The sequence below is a fragment of the Lepisosteus platostomus genome, chromosome 23 (assembly GCF_059453375.1).
Source record: "Lepisosteus platostomus isolate fLepPlt1 chromosome 23, fLepPlt1.hap1, whole genome shotgun sequence".
Taxonomy (NCBI): domain Eukaryota; kingdom Metazoa; phylum Chordata; class Actinopteri; order Semionotiformes; family Lepisosteidae; genus Lepisosteus; species Lepisosteus platostomus.
In genome coordinates, this window is record NC_142633.1 from 17,863,887 (window position 1) to 17,882,718 (window position 18,832).

The 18,832-nt window shown below is 59.6% G+C and overlaps 1 protein-coding gene across 3 annotated transcripts; it reads left to right on the forward strand.

Annotated features, from left to right (window-relative positions):
- The first annotated feature begins 376 nt into the window (after nt 1-376).
- On the forward strand, nt 377-18,089 carry atp13a2 (ATPase cation transporting 13A2). Of its 3 annotated transcripts, none has more exons than XM_088617126.1 (29): nt 377-739; nt 4,643-4,725; nt 4,935-5,102; nt 5,291-5,349; nt 5,435-5,504; nt 5,586-5,665; nt 6,436-6,513; nt 6,595-6,664; nt 6,770-6,877; nt 7,605-7,671; nt 7,766-7,897; nt 8,476-8,631; nt 8,910-9,020; nt 9,208-9,254; nt 10,173-10,361; nt 10,431-10,637; nt 10,868-10,969; nt 11,087-11,243; nt 11,839-11,956; nt 12,176-12,300; nt 12,851-13,026; nt 14,144-14,239; nt 14,324-14,403; nt 14,671-14,823; nt 14,913-15,009; nt 15,277-15,500; nt 16,429-16,580; nt 17,264-17,436; nt 17,719-18,089. In XM_088617126.1, exons 1-29 carry the CDS (start codon nt 730-732, stop codon nt 17,884-17,886), a joined length of 3,456 nt encoding a protein of 1,151 aa, XP_088473252.1. In that variant the 5' UTR covers nt 377-729; the 3' UTR covers nt 17,887-18,089. The 3 variants fall into 3 exon arrangements, with proteins under 3 accessions (XP_088473252.1, XP_088473251.1, XP_088473254.1); XM_088617125.1 differs by having other exon boundaries at nt 383-739; nt 6,743-6,877; XM_088617128.1 differs by lacking the exon at nt 377-739 and adding an exon at nt 4,065-4,231 and having other exon boundaries at nt 6,743-6,877.
- The last annotated feature ends 743 nt before the right edge of the window (nt 18,090-18,832 follow it).

Here is an 18,832-nt window from a genome sequence, read left to right on the forward strand (position 1 = left end):
CACGTGTGCGTGTGGCACGCATGCGTGTGCATCAGGGCTCCCGCACGGACACAGTAACGGGGTGACTCTGAAATCAAGCTGTATAAAACTCTTCCTGGGTGGAGACCAGTGTCTGGGCTGTGTGAGCTCGGGGCCCGTGAGCAACCGGCAGGCGCAGGAAGAGCTGTGGCTCGATTTCTCTGGCCTGTGTCCGTCAGTCTGAGTGGCAGAGTGAACGGGGCTCGTGCACTGAGCCAGGAGAGCTGTGCCCTGGTTTGACAAGCCCTGAGCACGTCTCGGTCTGGACACAGGTTTCATTGGTCCATCTCCCATCGCCCAGAGACAGGGGGGGGTTGGGTTAATTGCCCTGTGTGTGTCTGTCGGCCCGGCTGTGTACCCTCAACAGGGGTGTTTTTTACTAAGCCATTGCTGGGTAATGTTTAAGACTTCACTGAAACTGGGATCCTGGGAGAAGCTGCCTGGCCATGTTGCTGAAGCTGAACCTCAGCTGGATTAAATCCTGCAGTCGATGAACTGCTACCTAGCAAGCGGGCAGGGCTAAATGGGTCAAATAGCCTCCTTTCATTTATAACCTTTTATTCTATCGAAACTTTAAAAAAACTACATTTCCCAAGAAGCCGTTGGAGCGGAGGCCGCGATGTGGGGGAGGAGCGTGGCCGGGGCGGCGCGGTGACGTCACCCCCGACGCTGGAGCCGGCGGAGAGCGTGTTCGGCCGGCAGCGATGAGACATGAGCGCAGGTAGGAGCCGCCGGGGACGCGGTGATACCGGAGAGCGAGAGGCGTGAGGGGGGTGGGGTCCGAGCCCCGGCAGCCGGTCTGTTGGCGTTGGGGTCAGGGCGTCCCGCTAGCTGGCGGATTCGCCGTGAGAGCTCATCTGAAGCAGATTTGCCTGTGCCGCACTGTTACAGTCTGATTAGTAAAGTGGCGGTTACACGGCTCAGTGCCGAGCAGGGCTGTCAGTACGCGGACTGGAGATACTGCGGGCTGGGATCGCTTCTGTCGCTGCTGTTACAGGCGCTGCTTTGGTTTCCAGTGAACAGTGACACGGGATTCCCGGAGGCTTTTCGACTGTTGTCTCGGTTCAGGGGGCGAAAGGCTTTATGATGTCCCGTGATAAACTTGACCAAATATGGTTTGCTTAGTTATTCTGACAGCCTTGTTAACTCTGCTGCTCCTGCAAATTAAATACAGAGGCATACGCAGCTCTAAGCTGGTCAGACTCCCTGTGCGCAGCGGCCTGATCCGCTCCAGGGTTTACAGTGCTGTCAGTCAGACTCCCAGTGCGCAGCGGTCTGATCCACTCCAGGGTTTACAGTGCTGTCAGTCAGACTCCCAGTGCGCAGCAGTCTGATCCACTCCAGGGTTTACAGTGCTGTCAGTCAGACTCCCAGTGCGCAGCGGTCTGATCCACTCCAGGGTTTACAGTGCTGTCAGTCAGACTCCCAGTGCGCAGCAGTCTGATCCACTCCAGGGTTTACAGTGCTGTCAGTCAGACTCCCAGTGCGCAGCAGTCTGATCCACTCCAGGGTTTACAGTGCTGTCAGTCAGACTCCCAGTGCGCAGCAGTCTGATCCACTCCAGGATTTACAGTGCTGTCAGTCAGACTCCCAGTGCACAGCGGTCTGATCCACTCCAGGGTTTACAGTGCTGTCAGTCAGATTCCGTTCACAGCAGCTGCTATGCTTCTGCTTTCCTGGTTTCGAGAGGGAAGAAGGAGCTTCAGTCTGAAAGTGAAAGTGGGCAGTGAGCCTGACTCATGTCACTGAGTCACACTGAGGGGGTCCGGTGGGTCTGTCTCAGTCCGATCTCCTCCCTCCTGCTCCAGAGCCCCATGACCTGGGCCTGGCCCGGCCCAGCCCTCACCCCGAGACCTGAGGCTGCTGCTTACCCCAGGGCTGGAGTGTGACAAGAGTGTGATCTCTCCAAGAGAAACCCTGAAACTCGTGTTCACCCCAGAGCTGGAGTGTGACAAGAGTGTGATCTCTCCGAGGGGCAGGAGATGGGTCGTGTGACTCCTATGTGTGAGGACTGATGTCACAGGAACACAGAGCTGAGACTGCCTGAGCTGACACGCACACACTGAACACACAGAGGCTGAGACTGCCTGAGCTGACACCCACACACTGAACACACAGAGGCTGAGACTGCCTGAGCTGACACACACACACACTGAACACACAGAGGCTGAGACTGTCCGAGCTGACACACACACTGAACACACAGAGGCTGAGACTGTCCGAGCTGACACACACACTGAACACACAGAGGCTGAGACTGTCTGAGCTGACACACACACACTGAACACACAGAGGCTGAGACTGTCTGAGCTGACACACACACACTGAACACACAGAGGCTGAGACTGTCTGAGCTGACACACACACACTGAACACACAGAGGCTGAGACTGCCTGAGCTGACACACACACTGAACACACAGAGGCTGAGACTGCCTGAGCTGACACACACACTGAACACACAGAGGCTGAGACTGTCTGAGCTGACACACACACACTGAACACACAGAGGCTGAGACTGCCTGAGCTGACACACACTGAACACACAGAGGCTGAGACTGTCTGAGCTGACACACACACACTGAACACACAGAGGCTGAGACTGCCTGAGCTGACACACACACACACTGAACACACAGAGGCTGAGACTGTCCGAGCTGACACACACACTGAACACACAGAGGCTGAGACTGTCCGAGCTGACACACACACTGAACACACAGAGGCTGAGACTGTCCGAGCTGACACACACACTGAACACACAGAGGCTGAGACTGTCTGAGCTGACACACACACACTGAACACACAGAGGCTGAGACTGTCTGAGCTGACACACACACACTGAACACACAGAGGCTGAGACTGTCTGAGCTGACACACACACACTGAACACACAGAGGCTGAGACTGCCTGAGCTGACACACACACTGAACACACAGAGGCTGAGACTGCCTGAGCTGACACACACACTGAACACACAGAGGCTGAGACTGTCTGAGCTGACACACACACACTGAACACACAGAGGCTGAGACTGCCTGAGCTGACACACACTGAACACACAGAGGCTGAGACTGTCTGAGCTGACACACACACACTGAACACACAGAGGCTGAGACTGTCTGAGCTGACACACACACAGAGTAACACACCTGTATCACTGTAATGGATACCTTCGACATAGACTAACATACAGAGTGACACACCTGTGATAATCTAACACACAGAGTGACACACCTGTGGCTGTGTAAGAGTGACACACCTGTGATAATCTAACACACAGAATGACACACCTGTGGCTGTGTAAGAGTGACACACCTGTGATAATCTAACACACAGAGTGACACACCTGTGGCTGTGTAAGAGTGACACACCTGTGATAATCTAACACACAGAATGACACACCTGTGGCTGTGTAAGAGTGACACACCTGTGATAATCTAACACACAGAGTGACACACCTGTGGCTGTGTAAGAGTGACAGTTCGCACTGCGGCTCTGTCTCAGCGGACAGACCGGACAGGCGGGTCTGCAGAGCGCTGCCGGCCGAAGGGCGGGTATCGGCTCTTCCTGCAGAGAGGGCGGGGCGGACAGGTGCGCAGCTACAGCGGTCTGACAGCGACACGCACGCACTGCCGGGCTGGAGATCCGGTCCCGGGAGCAGCGCGCGAGCCGAAGAGCCGACGGCGGGACGGAGGGGAAACGGGAGCGCGCGGCGGGGTCCTCCGCACCGGCGTGAGTCTCCTTTTGTCGCCTCTCCCTTCATTCGCTGGCCCAGCGCTGCGGGGAGGACGGGACTGGGATCGTGTCTGGAGACAGGTGCGTCCTTCTGCCCGAGCTGGCCGGACCCGATCCAGCCGAGCCCGTGAGCGGCACCGATCCGAGCCTCTGCTCCGCCGGGCCAGTTTGTGTACGGAGCGAGCCCGCCTGCTCGGAAGTGGCCAGTTGCTTCAGTTTGTACATACGGATTAACTGGGTCGGTCGGGTCGCCGGGCACGTCACCAGCTCCGGGATGTCTGTGACGTCATCGCGGTCGCTGCTGGGACCGCCTGTTCGCTTCCTCTCGGGGCGCGTGCTCGCCGGTTTGACTCCTTTCACACCCGACCCGGTTCGACCCACAGCTGGAGCTGCCTGACGCGCCTTGCTCGGGGGCGCACGGCTGTGCCTCGGCTTGGACTCGAACCCACAACCCTCCCGTCCAGGACCCTTTCCCGGTGGGACCCCGGGGGACACGGCGAGCGGGAGTCGGGAGCGGTGCGCGCCGGGGCGGGGCGAGGGCCGGTCGGGTTAGTCGACAGGGCGGGCGCGGCGCCCGGCCAGAGACGCGCAGAACGCTCCCACACGGGCTGCTGGAGCCGTGCAGAAATACGGTTTCGTGGGAAAAACCGTGTCAGCCAGCAGCCGCGAGGGGATTTCCGTGCGTTAACAGCGTGCTTCTCGCGGCGGAATAAGAGCGCGTGACCCTGGGCCGGAACCGGGGGACTCGGACCCGCGGCCGGCTGTAAGGGCTCCGGGACGCCGCAGAGGGGCCGGTCGAGGGTTTTGCAGATAATGCTCTGAGGGATCTAGTGTGTTTGTGTGGTGTTGTGCAGTGACAGTTGCTGTTCGTGTTGTTGTTGTTGCAGATAACAGTGAGCAGCCACCCGGGCAGCAGTCTGGGGGTCCCTCTGCCCCGGGCCCTCCCTGCCCCAGCACAGAGTCCCACATGGTACAGTTACCCGTCCCCCTGCTGTCCCTGTCCCTCTGTCCCCCTGCTGTTCCTGTCCCTCTCTCCCCCTGCTGTTCCTGTCCCTCTGTCCTCCCGTCCCCCTGCTGTTCCTGTCCCTCTGTCCTCCTGTCCCCCCGCTGTCCCCCTGTCCTCCAGTCCTGCCAGTGTGTGACTGTAGCTGTTGTTCTGATGCTGTCTGCTGCTCCCAGGACGTACAGGGGTACCGGCGTGTGCAGTGGCGCGTGCTGCTGTGCCACCTGGGCGCTGTGCTGAGCGCAGGGCTGCTGCTGCTGCTGTTCCACTGGAGACCCCGGCTGGGCGTCTGGGCGCGCTGCCAGCCCTGCCCGCTGTCCCAGGCCCAGCTGCTGCTCATCAGGGTGAGCTGCGTGCGCGCACCGCGCTGGCCTTGCACACTGGCACCCTCGCCTGCCGCTGATAGATGTGTAGGAGTTTGAACAGGAGCAGGGAGTTTACAGACCTTTGTTACACTCTGTACAGTTAAATATTTACTGAGAGCACAGATCTCCAGCAGCAACAGGTGTTGTGTCTGCCTCCCCCCCCTCAGGACAGCCATGGGCAGCGGTCTCTGGTGGACGTGATCTCGGAGGAGCTGGAGGAGGGCAGGTAGGACAGAACCCGTGTCTCTCCTGGGGGGGGCGGGTAACTATTGCCGTGGTAACCTGCTGACGCCTCTGCTGTGGCTCTGCAGCCTGGAGCAGCCGGGAGCCGAGCCGGAAGAGCCGGACTGGAGGGACACTGTGCAGCTGCACAAGGAGGAGGTGAGGGGAGCGGGGGAGAGGAGCAGACTGAAAACCTGCCTGGATCGCCCGTCTGATCTCTCGCCCTCGCTCTCTCCTCAGACACCGGTGCTGCGGTACTACATCTTTGAGGGGCTGCGCTACGTGTGGCTGGCCAGGAAGGGGGCGTTCTGCCGGGTCAGGTGGGCGTGTGCCTCTGTCTTCGACCCCGAGTATCATTTCACCCCACAGAACCGTGACCAGCAATACGCAGTGTCCTACAGCACAGCACCGTGTCCTACAGCACAGCACAGTGTCCTACAGTATAGCACAGCACAGTGTCCAGCAATACAGCACAGTGTCCAGCAATACAGCACAGCAGAGTGTCCTACAGCACAGCACAGTGTCCTACAGCACAGCACAGTGTCCAGCAATACAGCAGAGTGTCCTACAGCACAGCAGAGTGTCCTACAGCACAGCACAGTGTCCAGCAATACAGCACAGTGTCCTACAGCACAGCACAGTGTCCAGCAATACAGCACAGTGTCCTACAGCACAGCACAGTGTCCTACAGCACAGCACAGTGTCCAGCAGCACAGCACAGTGTCCTACAGCACAGCACAGTGTCCTGCAATACAGCACAGTGTCCAGCAATACGCAGTGTCCTACAGCACAGCAGAGGGTCCTACAGCACAGCAGAGGGTCCTACAGCACAGCAGAGTGTCTTACAGCACAGCACAGTGTCCAGCAATACAGCAGAGTGTCCTACAGCACAGCAGAGTGTCCTACAGCACAGCACAGTGTCCAGCAATACAGCACAGTGTCCTACAGCACAGCACAGTGTCCTACAGTACAGCACAGTGTCCAGCAATACAGTTCAGCAGCGTGTCCTACAGTACAGCACCGTGTCCTACGGGCCACAGTCCTGCTGTACAGGGGAGAGAGGAGGCTCTGACGGCCCGTCTCTCCGCAGTGTCCTGGACGAGGGCTTGACGTGCTCGGAGCTGCAGCGCCGGAGACGAGGGCTGGGCCGCGAGGAGCAGCGAGCCCGGTGAGAGAGCGGCGGGCTGTGGTGCTCAAGACGGGGGGGCTGAGATCGGCGCCTTTACCTGTCTTTGCATGTTCCCCCCAGGAGGAAGGTGTACGGGCAGAACCTGATCGACGTCCCGGTGAAGTCGTACCTGCGGCTGCTGCTGGAGGAGGTGAGAGGGGCTGCGGTGCCGACCCGGAGCCCGGCGCTGGTCCGGCACGCGGGCTGAGCCGGTTTCCTTTCTCCCCAGGTGCTGAACCCCTTCTACATATTCCAGATCTTCAGCGTGGTCCTCTGGATCAGTGATAACTATTACTACTACGCCATCTGCATCATCCTCATCTCCCTGGTGTCCATCGCCGTGTCCCTGTACGAGATCCGCAAGGTGAGGCTGTGTGTCCGGAGACTGGATCGGTGATCAGTGGATCGGTGATCAGGGTGTATCTGTGCTCAGTGAATCAGTAATCAGGGTGTATCGGTGATCAGGGTGTATCTGTGCTCAGTGTCTCAGTGATCAGGGTGTATCTGTGCTCAGTGAATCAGTAATCAGGGTGTATCGGTGATCAGGGTGTATCTGTGCTCAGTGTCTCAGTGATCAGGGTGTATCTGTGCTCAGTGAATAAGTAATCGGGGTGTATCGGTGATCAGGGTGTATCTGTGCTCAGTGTCTCAGTGATCAGGGTGTATCTGTGCTCAGTGAATCAGTAATCGGGGTGTATCGGTGATCAGGGTGTATCTGTGCTCAGTGAATCAGTAATCGGGGTGTATCGGTGATCAGGGTGTATCTGTGCTCAGTGTCTCAGTGATCAGGGTGTATCTGTGCTCAGTGAATCAGTAATCGGGGTGTATCGGTGATCAGGGTGTATCTGTGCTCAGTGTCTCAGTGATCAGGGTGTATCTGTGCTCAGTGAATCAGTAATCGGGGTGTATCGGTGATCAGGGTGTATCTGTGCTCAGTGTCTCAGTGATCAGGGTGTATCTGTGCTCAGTGTATCAGTAATCAGGGTGTATCTGTGCTCAGTGAATCAGTAATCAGGGTGTATCGGTGATCAGGGTGTATCTGTGCTCAGTGTCTCAGTGATCAGTGTGTCGATGTTGCTGTCTGTCCACAGCAAAGCGTCACTCTGCGCAGGATGGCCCAGCTGGTGGTCAGCGTGCTGGTGCGCCGGGCCAGCGGGGGTGAGTCTCCCAGTCACAGACGGCCCGCTTGTGTGCGAGTCTGACTGCGAGTGTCGGCGAGCTTCTGAACCCGTCTGTGCCGTCTCACCCGCAGAGGAGGAGAGTGTGAACTCGCTGGACCTGGTGCCCGGGGACTGCCTGCTGGTCCCCCCAGAGGGGCTGCTGCTGCCCTGCGACGCCGCCCTGCTGGAGGGCGAGTGCATGGTGAACGAGAGCCTGCTGACAGGTGAGGGTGGGGGGAGCCACACAGACTGTTCCCAGAGGAGTCCTCTGTCTTCCTGCTCCCTCCCAGAGGACCTCAGTCAGACATGCAGGATACAACCCACGATCGCTCGGCCTGAACCCGTGGAGCTTGCCCAGTCTCCCCAGTCTCCCTGGACCCTCCCAATCCCCCAGTCTCCCCAGTCTCCCCAGTCTCCCATTCCCCCAGACTCTCCCAGTCCCTCTGTCCCCCAGTCTCCCTGGACCCTCCCAATCCCCCAAACTCTCCCAGTCCCTCTGTCCCCCAGTCTTCCTGGACCCTCCCAATCCCCCAGACTCTCCCAGTCCCTCTGTCCCCCAGTCTCCCCAGTCTCCCATTTCCCCAGACTCTCCCAGTCCCTCTGTCCCCCAGTCTCCCAGTGCCCCCAGTCCCCCCAGTCTCCCAGTCTTCCAGAGCAGCACACAGTGGGGACCGGAGTCACTGTGTGTCGCTGGTGACTGCGGAGGCTGACGATCCTCCTCCCCATCAGCCCCCTGCGTGATTAGAGCTCTGCTCTGCGAGCTGAGGCAGCCCTGACCGAGCTCCTTCCTGTGCCCTGGCAGGGGAGAGCGTGCCCGTAATGAAGACCCCCCTGCTGAAGGGCACCGCGCTGTACTCCCCAGACGCGCACCAGCGACACACGCTGTTCTGCGGGACCCAGGTCATCCAGGCCAAGGGAGCCAGCCAGGTGAACGCCATTGCTGTGGTCACCCGCACAGGTGAGACCCGCCTGGAGAGACCGCCGGGTAACTCCCACAGAAGACCCAGAGACACGGCAGGAAGCACACAGCTGCACAGGCAGTCAGACAGGTTCGCACTCAGATAAGACATGTCCCAGCAGGTGACACACACAAGGAGATGTGAATCTCAGATAAGCCACGCCCCAGGTGTATAACACACAGGTGACACTCAGCATGTCAGCGTTAGGGTGGGGGTGTCCCACCTGTCATTCCCAGAAAGCACACTAACTCCCCCTGTCCGTGCGTCTGTGTTCCAGGCTTCTTCACGGCGAAGGGGGATCTGGTGAGCTCCATCATGTACCCCCAGCCAATCAACTTCCGCTTCTACAGTGACTCCATGAAGTTCCTGCTGTTCCTGGGGTTGCTAGGTAACCGCCCTGCTCAGCTCACAGCTGCGACACTAGAGGGCAGAGTGGAGCGAAGCTCGGGGCCGAGGCCTTGCAGTCGCAGCAGCCCTGTGCTGCTGATAATGTACTGTAGACGTTCTCTCGAGCCCTTTGCCCTCCCTCTGCCCGTCCCTTCCCGCCTCTCACTATAACCCTGTGTGTGTTGCAGCTGCGGTGGGCACAGTCTACAGCCTGGTGATCCTGGGCCGGTCTGGGGTGAGTGTGCCAGCGCTGCCCAGGCTGCTGTCCGGGAAGCCGAGGCACAGAGGAGGGGTGGTGGGCCCCTGTCTCCGATCGTCACCTCCTGCCCCATGAGCTCAGTTGTGTTCAGCTCCAGGGCTGGATCAGAGGTGCTGTCCAGCAGCAGTTTCAGGCTGTAGCTGATCTGGTTTATCCACGAACAGATTCTGTTTTTACACGCTGACTTTGAAACTGACCTGCGTTTCTACTGTAGCTGCTCTCTACAGCTGGCCAGTCTGGGACGCAAGCGTGTTCAGGGCCTATCAGGCTCGGTGTATGGAGCCCGGTGTGTTCAGGCTCTGTGTGTGGAGCCCGGTGTGTTCAGGCTCTGTGTGTGGAGCGCAGCGTGTTCAGGCTCGGTGTCTGGAGCCCGGTGTGTTCAGGCTCTGTGTGTGGAGCCCGGTGTGTGGAGCGCAGTGTGTTCAGGCTCGGTGTCTGGAGCGAAGCGTGTTCAGGCTCGGTGTGGAGCGCAGTGTGTTCAGGCTCGGTGTGTGGAGCGCAGCGTGTTCAGGCTCGGTGTGTGGAGCGCAGTGTGTTCAGGCTCTGTGTGTGGAGCGCAGCGTGTTCAGGCTCGGTGTGTGGAGCGCAGCGTGTTCAGGGCCTGTCAGGCTCTGTGTGTGGAGCCCGGTGTGTTCAGGCTCTGTGTGTGGAGCCCGGTGTGTGGAGCGCAGTGTGTTCAGGCTCTGTGTGTGGAGCGCAGTGTGTTCAGGGCCTGTCAGGCTCGGTGTGTGGAGCGCAGTGTGTTCAGGCTCGGTGTGGAGCGCAGTGTGTTCAGGCTCAGTGTGTGGAGCGCAGTGTGTTCAGGCTCGGTGTGTGGAGCGCAGTGTGTTCAGGCTCGGTGTGTGGAGCGCAGTGTGGCCTACAGCTCGCGTGTCGTGTCTCTGGCGCCCCCAGGTGTCGTGGTCGATGATGCTGATCCGCGCTCTGGACATCGTGACCATCATCGTGCCGGCGGCGCTGCCCGCTGCCATGACGACTGGCACCATCTACTCCCAGAGCCGGCTGAAGAAGCAGGGGGTGTTCTGCATCAGCCCCCCCCGCATCAACGTGTCGGGCAAGGTCACCGCGGCGTGCTTCGACAAGGTCAGGCCCGGCCCGCTGTCCGCCGGCCCGCCGCGCGCCGCGCCACGCTGACGCGCTGTCTGTCTGCAGACGGGCACCCTGACGCAGGAGGGCCTGGACGTGTGGGGCGTGCTGCCGGGGGCCGCAGGGGGGCCCGGGGAGCTGGTGCCCGACCCCCGGCTGCTCCCCGCCGGCCCCCTGCTGACCGCGCTGGCCTGCTGCCACTCCGCCTGCCTGCTGGGGGGGCAGCCTGTGGGGGACCCCCTGGACCTCAAGATGATAGAGTCCACTGGCTGGGTGAGTCACTGGGCCCAGCTGTGTGACTGCAGCACTCCTGCACACTCCTGCACACTCCTGCACACTCCAGCTGACTCCAGCTCACCCCAGCCACACTCCAGGAGGAACCTCAGCTGTACAGTCTGGCCGCCGGTGTCTCTGTGGGGACCAGTGGGCTGGACTGGTGGAGACCCCTGTTCCAAGACCCGCCCGCCCGCCGGCCTGACTGAGCTCCGTGTCGCCCCCTGCAGGAGCTGCAGGAGCCGGAGGAGGAGGCAAGCAAGCTATTCGGGGGGGTGAGGGTCCTGGCAGTGATGAGGCCCCCTGCCCCTGAACAGCAGCCCCAGGGCATCGTGAGTACAGCGGGGGACAGGGGTGTGGGGCGGCAGTGTGTGTGTGGGCGGGCTGGCGGTGGCTGGGTGGTGTGCCCCAGGGCCTGACGTCTGTTCCTCTTGCCTGCGTCTGTCCAGACTCCCAGCCGGCCCCTGGCCATCCTGCGCCGGTTCCCCTTCTCCTCCGCGCTGCAGCGCATGGGCGTGGTGGTCCGCGCCGCAGGGGAGACAGCAGCCCTGGCCTTCCTCAAGGGGGCGCCAGAGATGGTGGCCAGCCTGTGCCGCAGAGACACCGGTGAGGTGGGGGCATAGTGAGAGGGAGTGTGGGGGTGTAATAATAATAATAATAATAATAATAATAATGTTTCTTTATTAGCCCTATACAATTTCTTGCATTAGGAATGCGTCTTTTCGCATATCCCAGCTTTTCTCCAGGGAGACACAGACACAGAGACAGGGAGAGAAGCTTGGGGTCAGAGTGCAGGGTCTGCCATTGTACGGCGCCCCTGGAGCAGTTGGGGTTAAGGGCCTTGCTCAGGGGCCCAACGGAGTAGGATTCCTCTGCCGGCCGCGGGATTTGAACCGGCAACCTTCCGGTCACAGGCGCAGATCCTTATCCACAGAGCCACCGCTCCGTGTACAGGGATGTGGGGGGGTACAGGGGAGAGGTGTGATGGGGTACAGGGATGTTGGAGGTGTACAGGGGAGAGGGGGTGTACAGGGATGTGGGGGGTACAGGGGTGTGGTGGGGTACAGGGGAGAGGGGTGTGGGAGGTGTGGTGGTGTACAGGGGAGAGGGGGTGTGCTGGGGTGTGGCGGGGTACAGGGGAGAGGGTGTAGGGGTGTACAGGAGAGAGGAGCTGAGCTCTGCCCATCTCTCTCTCTCTCAGTGCCAGCCAGCTTCTCCATGACTCTGCACCAGTTCGCCAGCGACGGGTTCCGGGTCCTGGGCCTGGCCTACAAGAGCCTGACCCAGCGCAGTCAGGAGGAGCTGGAGGACATGACCAGGTCAGCGTGGGGTCACCGCGGGGTCAGCCTGGGGCTGCTGGGAGCAGCAGCACTGCTGTCGGCACAGAGAGCTGGGAACTGAGCAGATCTCAGCGGATCTTATCAGATCAAAATGGATCTCAGCCCGCTCAGTGAATTTAAACAGCTGTAAAACAAGACTGTCAGCCTGCAGAGCCCTGCTGGCAGTGTGTAAGTCGCGCCTCTCTCCTGTGTCCACAGGGAGGCGGTAGAGAGCGGCATGCAGTTTCTGGGCTTCTTGGTGATGCGGAACTTGGTGAAGCCAGAGACTGCGCCCGTCATTTCCACACTGCGCCAGGCCAGCATCCGCACCATCATGGCGACGGGTGAGTGCTCTAGTGTGTGCATGTGGGTGTGTGTGCTCTAGTGTGTGTTTGTGTGTGTGTGCTCTAGTGTGTGCATGTTTGTGTGTGTGTGCTCTAGTGTGTGTGTGTGCTCTAGTGTGCGCATGTGCATGTGTGCGTGTGTGTGTGCTCTAGTGTGTGCATGTGTGTGTGTGCTCTAGTTTGTGTTTGTGTGTGTGTGCTCTAGTGCGTGCATGTTTGTGTGTGTGCTCTAGTGTGTGTTTGTGTGTGTGTGCTCTAGTGTGTGCGTGTGTGTGTGTGCTCTAGTGTGTGTGTGTGCTCTAGTGTGTGCATGTGGGTGTGTGTGCGCATGTGCATGTGCGCATGTGTGCGTGTGTGTGTGTGCTCTAGTGTGCGCATGTGCATGTGTGCGTGTGTGTGTGTGCTCTAGTGTGTGTGTGTGCTCTAGTGTGTGTTTCTGGGTGTGTGTGTGCGCTCTAGTGTGTGTTTCTGGGTGTGTGTGTGCTCTAGTGTGTGTGCTGTAGTGCGTGTGCGACAGGTCCCCCTGACCTCCTGACCTCTGACTCGGCAGGTGACAACATCCTGACAGCGGTGAATGTGGCGAGGGGCTGCGGGATGGTGGCGCCAGGCGAGAGGGTCATTTTCGTCCACGGGACGCCCCCCCTGGGCTGCTCTCCGCCCACACTCAGATTCCTGCTGGCAGAGTCTGGGGGGGCCGCGCAGGATGGAGTGGACTTCCCTGCTCAGGTACCCCTCAGCGTCCGCCTCTAGCCCGGGGTCTGGTGCTCCTGTCTGCCAGCGGCCTGCGGACTGCGCCCCGATTCCTGCTCCTGTCCCACTGTCTGGCCTGCGGACTGCACCCCGATTCCTGCTCCTGTCCCACCGTCTGGCCTGCGGACTGCACCCCGATTCCTGCTCCTGTCCCACCGTCTGGCCTGCGGACTGCACCCCGATTCCTGCTCCTGTCCCACTGTCTGGCCTGCGGACTGCACCCCGATTCCTGCTCCTGTCCCACTGTCTGGCCTGCGGACTGCACCCCGATTCCTGCTCCTGTCCCACTGTCTGGCCTGCGGACTGCACCCCGATTCCTGCTCCTGTCCCACTGTCTGGCCTGCTGACTCCACTTCGATTCCCACTTTAGTCCGAGCTGTCCAGCCTGTGGACATTTTGCTTTCTTCTACTGTTTTTTATCTTGGTCAGATATTCGGCTAGTGTGTATTGTCTGTTTAGGGTTCTGTAGCATTCAGAACCCTAAGTTTATGATGTGTTTGTGTGTGTGTGTCCCAGTGTGTGAGATATTGCTGTTTGATCTGTGCTGTGATGTGGTTGAGTCTGAGTCATGGTGCTCTAGCAGTGCTGTCCTGAGGCTGGTTGTGAGTTGTGTGTATTGTGCTGTGATGTGGTTGAGTCTGAGTCGTGGTGCTCTAGCAGTGCTGTCCTGAGGCTGGCTGGTGTCAGTGTGGCTCGGGCCAGAGAGTCTCAGAACCAGCTGGCTCAGGGGGTTCTTTGTTGGACTCAGCTCTTGTCTCTGCAGGTCCTTGTGGTAGTAGGAGTTTTGGTCGCTGTTTTTTAGGTGTAGCCAGTACTTTATTACTCTTATCTGTATTTTTATTAGTAATGGATATTGGCCTCATTCTGCCCTGCACACGCTGTTAGGAGTTTTCTCTGCACGTGGAGGATGTTTCTACAGATCTCCATGTGCAGAGTTTCTGTGGGGTGTTTGTCCCATTTAGTGTAGTGTAATAATTTAGTGTCCCCCCCCTCCTCCTCACCCCCTCCCTCTCTCTTTCCCCTCTCTCTCCCCCCAATCTCTCCTCTCTATCCCCCTCTCTCCTCTTTCTCTCCCCTCTCTCTCCTCTCTCAGGGTCTGTACCAGCAGGCCCCTGGCCCCTATCACCTGGCGCTCAACGGGAAGTCCTTCTCTGTGCTGTGTGAGCACTTCCCCGAGTACCTGCCCAAGGTGAGGCTGACCCGCTGGACTCCCGCCCCCGTTGGCCGGCGCCGTGTCCGGCCCAGCTGACCCGCGGGACTCTCTCTCCCGCAGGTGCTGCTCCGGGGGACGATCTACGCACGCATGGCGCCAGAGCAGAAGACACAGCTGGTGAAGGAGCTGCAGAAAATCAAGTGAGGAGAGAGGAGGGGTAGATGGGGGGAGGAGGGGCAGAAGAGGGGTAGATGGGGGGAGGAGGGGTAGTTGGGGGGAGGGGGAGAGAGACGGCATGCCTGTGTGTGCAGTGGTACTGGCTCAGTGCTGTGTCCTGGGCTGGGCTTTTCTTACCTCAAGCTGGGGGTGGGGCGGAACAGTGGGGCAATGGGGCAGAGTAGCATCCTGCTCCGGGACGCTCTGGGACGCTCCGGGACGTGTTAATGCTGTCCTGCTCCCTCTCTCAGCTACTGCGTGGCCATGTGTGGCGACGGCGCCAACGACTGCGGAGCCCTGCGCGCGGCGGACGTGGGCGTGTCTCTCTCGGAGGCGGAGGCGTCGGTGGCCTCGCCCTTCACCTCCCACACGGACGACATCACCTGCATCCCCCTGCTGATCCGGTGAGGCGGCCTCGCCGGTCCCGGGCCTGAACTGGGCACTGCTCTCGACACTGCTTCACACGTCTACATGTGTTTCTCTTTCTGTCCAGGGAGGGGCGCTGTTCTCTAGTCACATCGTTTGGGCTCTTCAGATACATGGCGCTGTATAGCCTGATTCAGTTCAGCTCCGTCCTCATCCTCTACACTGTGAGTGTGTCACTGTGTCAGTCAGTGTGTCATATCGTAGCTGTCTGTGTGTCAGATTGTATCGGTGTCAGTCAGTGTGGGTGCGTCGCTGTGTCAGTGTGGATGTGTCGCTGTGTCGGTAGATGTGTTGCTGTGTCAGTGTGGATGTGTCACTGTACCAGTGGGTGTGTCCCTGTACCGGTGGGTGTGTTGCTGGGCCAGTGGCTCAGTACCAGTACACTCCGGAGTGAATTTGCTCTGAGGGGACCCGTCTCTCTCTGTCTCCAGGTCAAGACTAACCTGGGTGACTTGCAGTTCCTGTTCTTTGACCTGGTTCTGGTCACCTCCCTGGCGATTGTGATGGGTCGGTCCGGCCCGGCGGACCAGCTGTGTGCCCGCCGGCCCCCTGCCAGCCTGCTGGCCGCTCCAGTGCTGACCAGCCTGCTGCTGCACACACTGCTCCTGGTGCTCACACAGATCAGCACACTCTTCATCACCGAGGCCCAGGACTGGTGAGCACTGGCACGGCCCTGTAGCTGCTGGTGTGGAGCAGTCAGCGCACACTCTCACACTCACCCTCACACTCTCACACACGCTCCCTCTCAGTCACACTCTCACACTCACCCTCACACTCACACTCTCACACTCACCCTCACACTCTCACACACTGGCTCCCTCTCACTCACCCTCACACGCGCTCCCTCTCACTCACACTCTCACACTCTCACACTCACCCTCACACGCGCTAACTCTCACTCACACTCTCACACTCACCCTCACACTCTCACACACTGGCTCCCTCTCACTCACCCTCACACGCGCTCCCTCTCACTCACACTCTCACACTCTCACACTCACCCTCACACGCGCTAACTCTCACTCACACCCTCACGCTCACCCTCACACGCGCTCCCTCTCACTCACACCCTCACACTCACCCTCACACGCGCTCCCTCTCACTCACACTGTCACACTCACCCTCACACTCTCACACACTGGCTCCCTCTCACTCACCCTCACACGCGCTCCCTCTCACTCACACTCTCACACTCACCCTCACACGCGCTAACTCTCACTCACACTCTCACACTCACCCTCACACTCTCACACACTGGCTCCCTCTCACTCACCCTCACACGCGCTCCCTCTCACTCACACTCTCACACTCACCCTCACACGCGCTAACTCTCACTCACACCCTCACGCTCACCCTCACACGCGCTCCCTCTCACTCACACCCTCACACTCACCCTCACACGCGCTCCCTCTCACTCACACTGTCACACTCACCCTCACACTCTCACACACGCTCCCTCTCACTCACACCCTCACACTCACCCTCAGACTCTCACACACTGGCTCCCTCTCACTCACCCTCACACTCTCACCTACTCACACTCGTGCTCACCCTCTCTCACACTCGCTCCTTCTCGCTCTCAGGTTTGTTCCTCTCAATGACACAGTAGTGGGCGCTGGGAACCTGCCCAACTTCGAGAACACGGGGCTGTTTGGGGTGACGGGGTACCAGTACCTCATCATGGCGATAGTGCTCTCCAAAGGACACCCCTTCAGGAAGCCCCTGTATACTAACGGTGAGACGTGCGGGCAGCCTGACCCCTTCATACACCAACATGTCGAAGCTCCTAACTCCCACTGACACAGTGACGCGCTGACACAGTGAATGCTCTGACACCCTGACATAGTGCTACACTGATGCTGTGACACAGTGATACTCAGGCACAGAGACACTGACACAGAGAAGAGACACTCTGACTCTCTGACTGACTTACTGACACACTGACTCACTCACAGACTCGCTGTCTCACTCACTGACTCGCTGTCTCACTCACTGACTCGCTGACACACTGACTCACTCTCAGACTCGCTGACTGACTCGCTGTCTCACTCTCAGACTCGCTGACTGACTCGCTGTCTCACTCACAGACTGGCTGACTGACTCGCTGTCTCACTCTCAGACTCGCTGACGCACTGACTCACACAGACTCGCTGACTGACTCGCTGTCTCACTCACTGACTTGCTTTCTCACTCACAGACTCGCTGACGCACTGACTCACTCTCAGACTCGCTGACTGACTCGCTGTCTCACTCTCAGACTCGCTGACTGACTCGCTGTCTCACTCTCAGACTCGCTGACTGACTCGCTGTCTCACTCACAGACTGGCTGACTGACTCGCTGTCTCACTCACAGACTGGCTGACTCGCTGACTCACTGACTCACACAGACTCGCTGACGCGCAGGCTGTCTCTCTGCAGTGCTGTTCATGCTGGTGCTGGCGGTGCTGTGTGCCTTCATGAGCTGGCTTGTGCTCTACCCTCTGCACGGGCTGCGCCAGCTGCTCTCGCTGCAGCAGGTCGATGACATGAAGTACAAGCTCCTGCTGGTGGCGCTGTCTGCCCTCAACTTCTTCTGCGCCCTGATGCTGGAGGTGAGTGTCGGCCTCTGCGCCGCGGTCATTTAGATTCGAAGGGCGATGCGCTTCCGTGTGGGGAATCCTGGGAGGGATGTGTTATTTCGGGGAAGTGGTGTTGCAGGGATCCCCTCCTCCCTGCGGGGGCGCTGTGGAGGCTGCCTGGGCAGCCACCCTGCTGCAGGGGAGTCCTGGACGTCTGAGCCTGCCGCCGGGCTGGGGGCCAGGGCCTGGGGGCCAGGGCCTGGGGCCCGAGTGTGGCCCCCCAGACTGAGCGCGCAGCCGTGTCTGTGCCCGCAGGTGCTGGTGGAGCAGGCGCTGCCGTGCTGCCTGCAGCGGCTGAGAGGACCGCGCCCTTCCAAGAAGCTGTACAAGCGCCTGGACTCCGTCCTGCGGCTGGAGGGCCACTGGCCCCCCCTGGACCAGCCCCTGCCCTCCCCCGGCTCCACCGCCATCGACGTCCGCTAGAGCCCCAGCACAGTAACTGACAGTGAGGCTGGGGACCCCCACTGAAGAACCTCCTGGGAGAGAACAGACACCCCGAGAATCTGAGACACTGCCACCCTGCAGCTGCACTAACACCCCGACACCCCGACACACTGACAGCCCAACACACTGACACACTGAAACCCCGACACACTGACACCTCGAGACACTGACACCTCGAGACACTGACACCCCAACACACTGACACACTGACACCTCGAGACACTGACACCCCCATACCCTGAGACACTGACACCCTGCAGCTGCACTAACACACTGACACCTCAACACCCTGACACCTCAACACACTGACACACTGACACCCCAACACACTGACACACTGACACCTCAACACCCCGACACCCCGACACACTGAAACCCCAACACACTAACACCTCGCGACACTGACACCCCAACACCCTGACACACTGACACCTCGAGACACTGACACCCCCATACCCTGAGACACTGACACCCTGCAGCTGCACTAACACACTGACACCCCAACACACTGACACCCTGACACCTCAACACCCTGACACCCCGACACACTGACACCTCGAGACACTGACACCCCAACACCCTGACACACTGACACCTCGAGACACTGACACCCCCATACCCTGAGACACTGACACCCTGCAGCTGCACTAACACCCTGACACCCCAACACCCTGACACACTGACACCCCAACACACTGTCACCCCGACACACTGACACCCCAACACACTGCAGCTGTACTAACACACTGACACCCCGACACACTGCTGGCCAGTGATTTCCTGTCAGTGCTGAGAGGCTGGATGGTCAGACAGAGGGACAGAAGGACACTGAGGCAGTTTCACGGTACGACACTGAAGAACACAGTCAGGTCCTGCACACAGGCACCAGCCAAGAGTCCCCAGCTCCAGTCCTGGGGATCCCTGG

Coding starts and splice junctions, on each gene's coding strand:
- atp13a2 (XM_088617125.1), top strand. Junction 6,878..7,604: donor CCCTGTACGAGATCCGCAAG/GTGAGGCTGTGT, acceptor GTCTGTCCACAG/CAAAGCGTCACTCTGCGCAG. Junction 15,501..16,428: donor ATCACCGAGGCCCAGGACTG/GTGAGCACTGGC, acceptor TCTCGCTCTCAG/GTTTGTTCCTCTCAATGACA.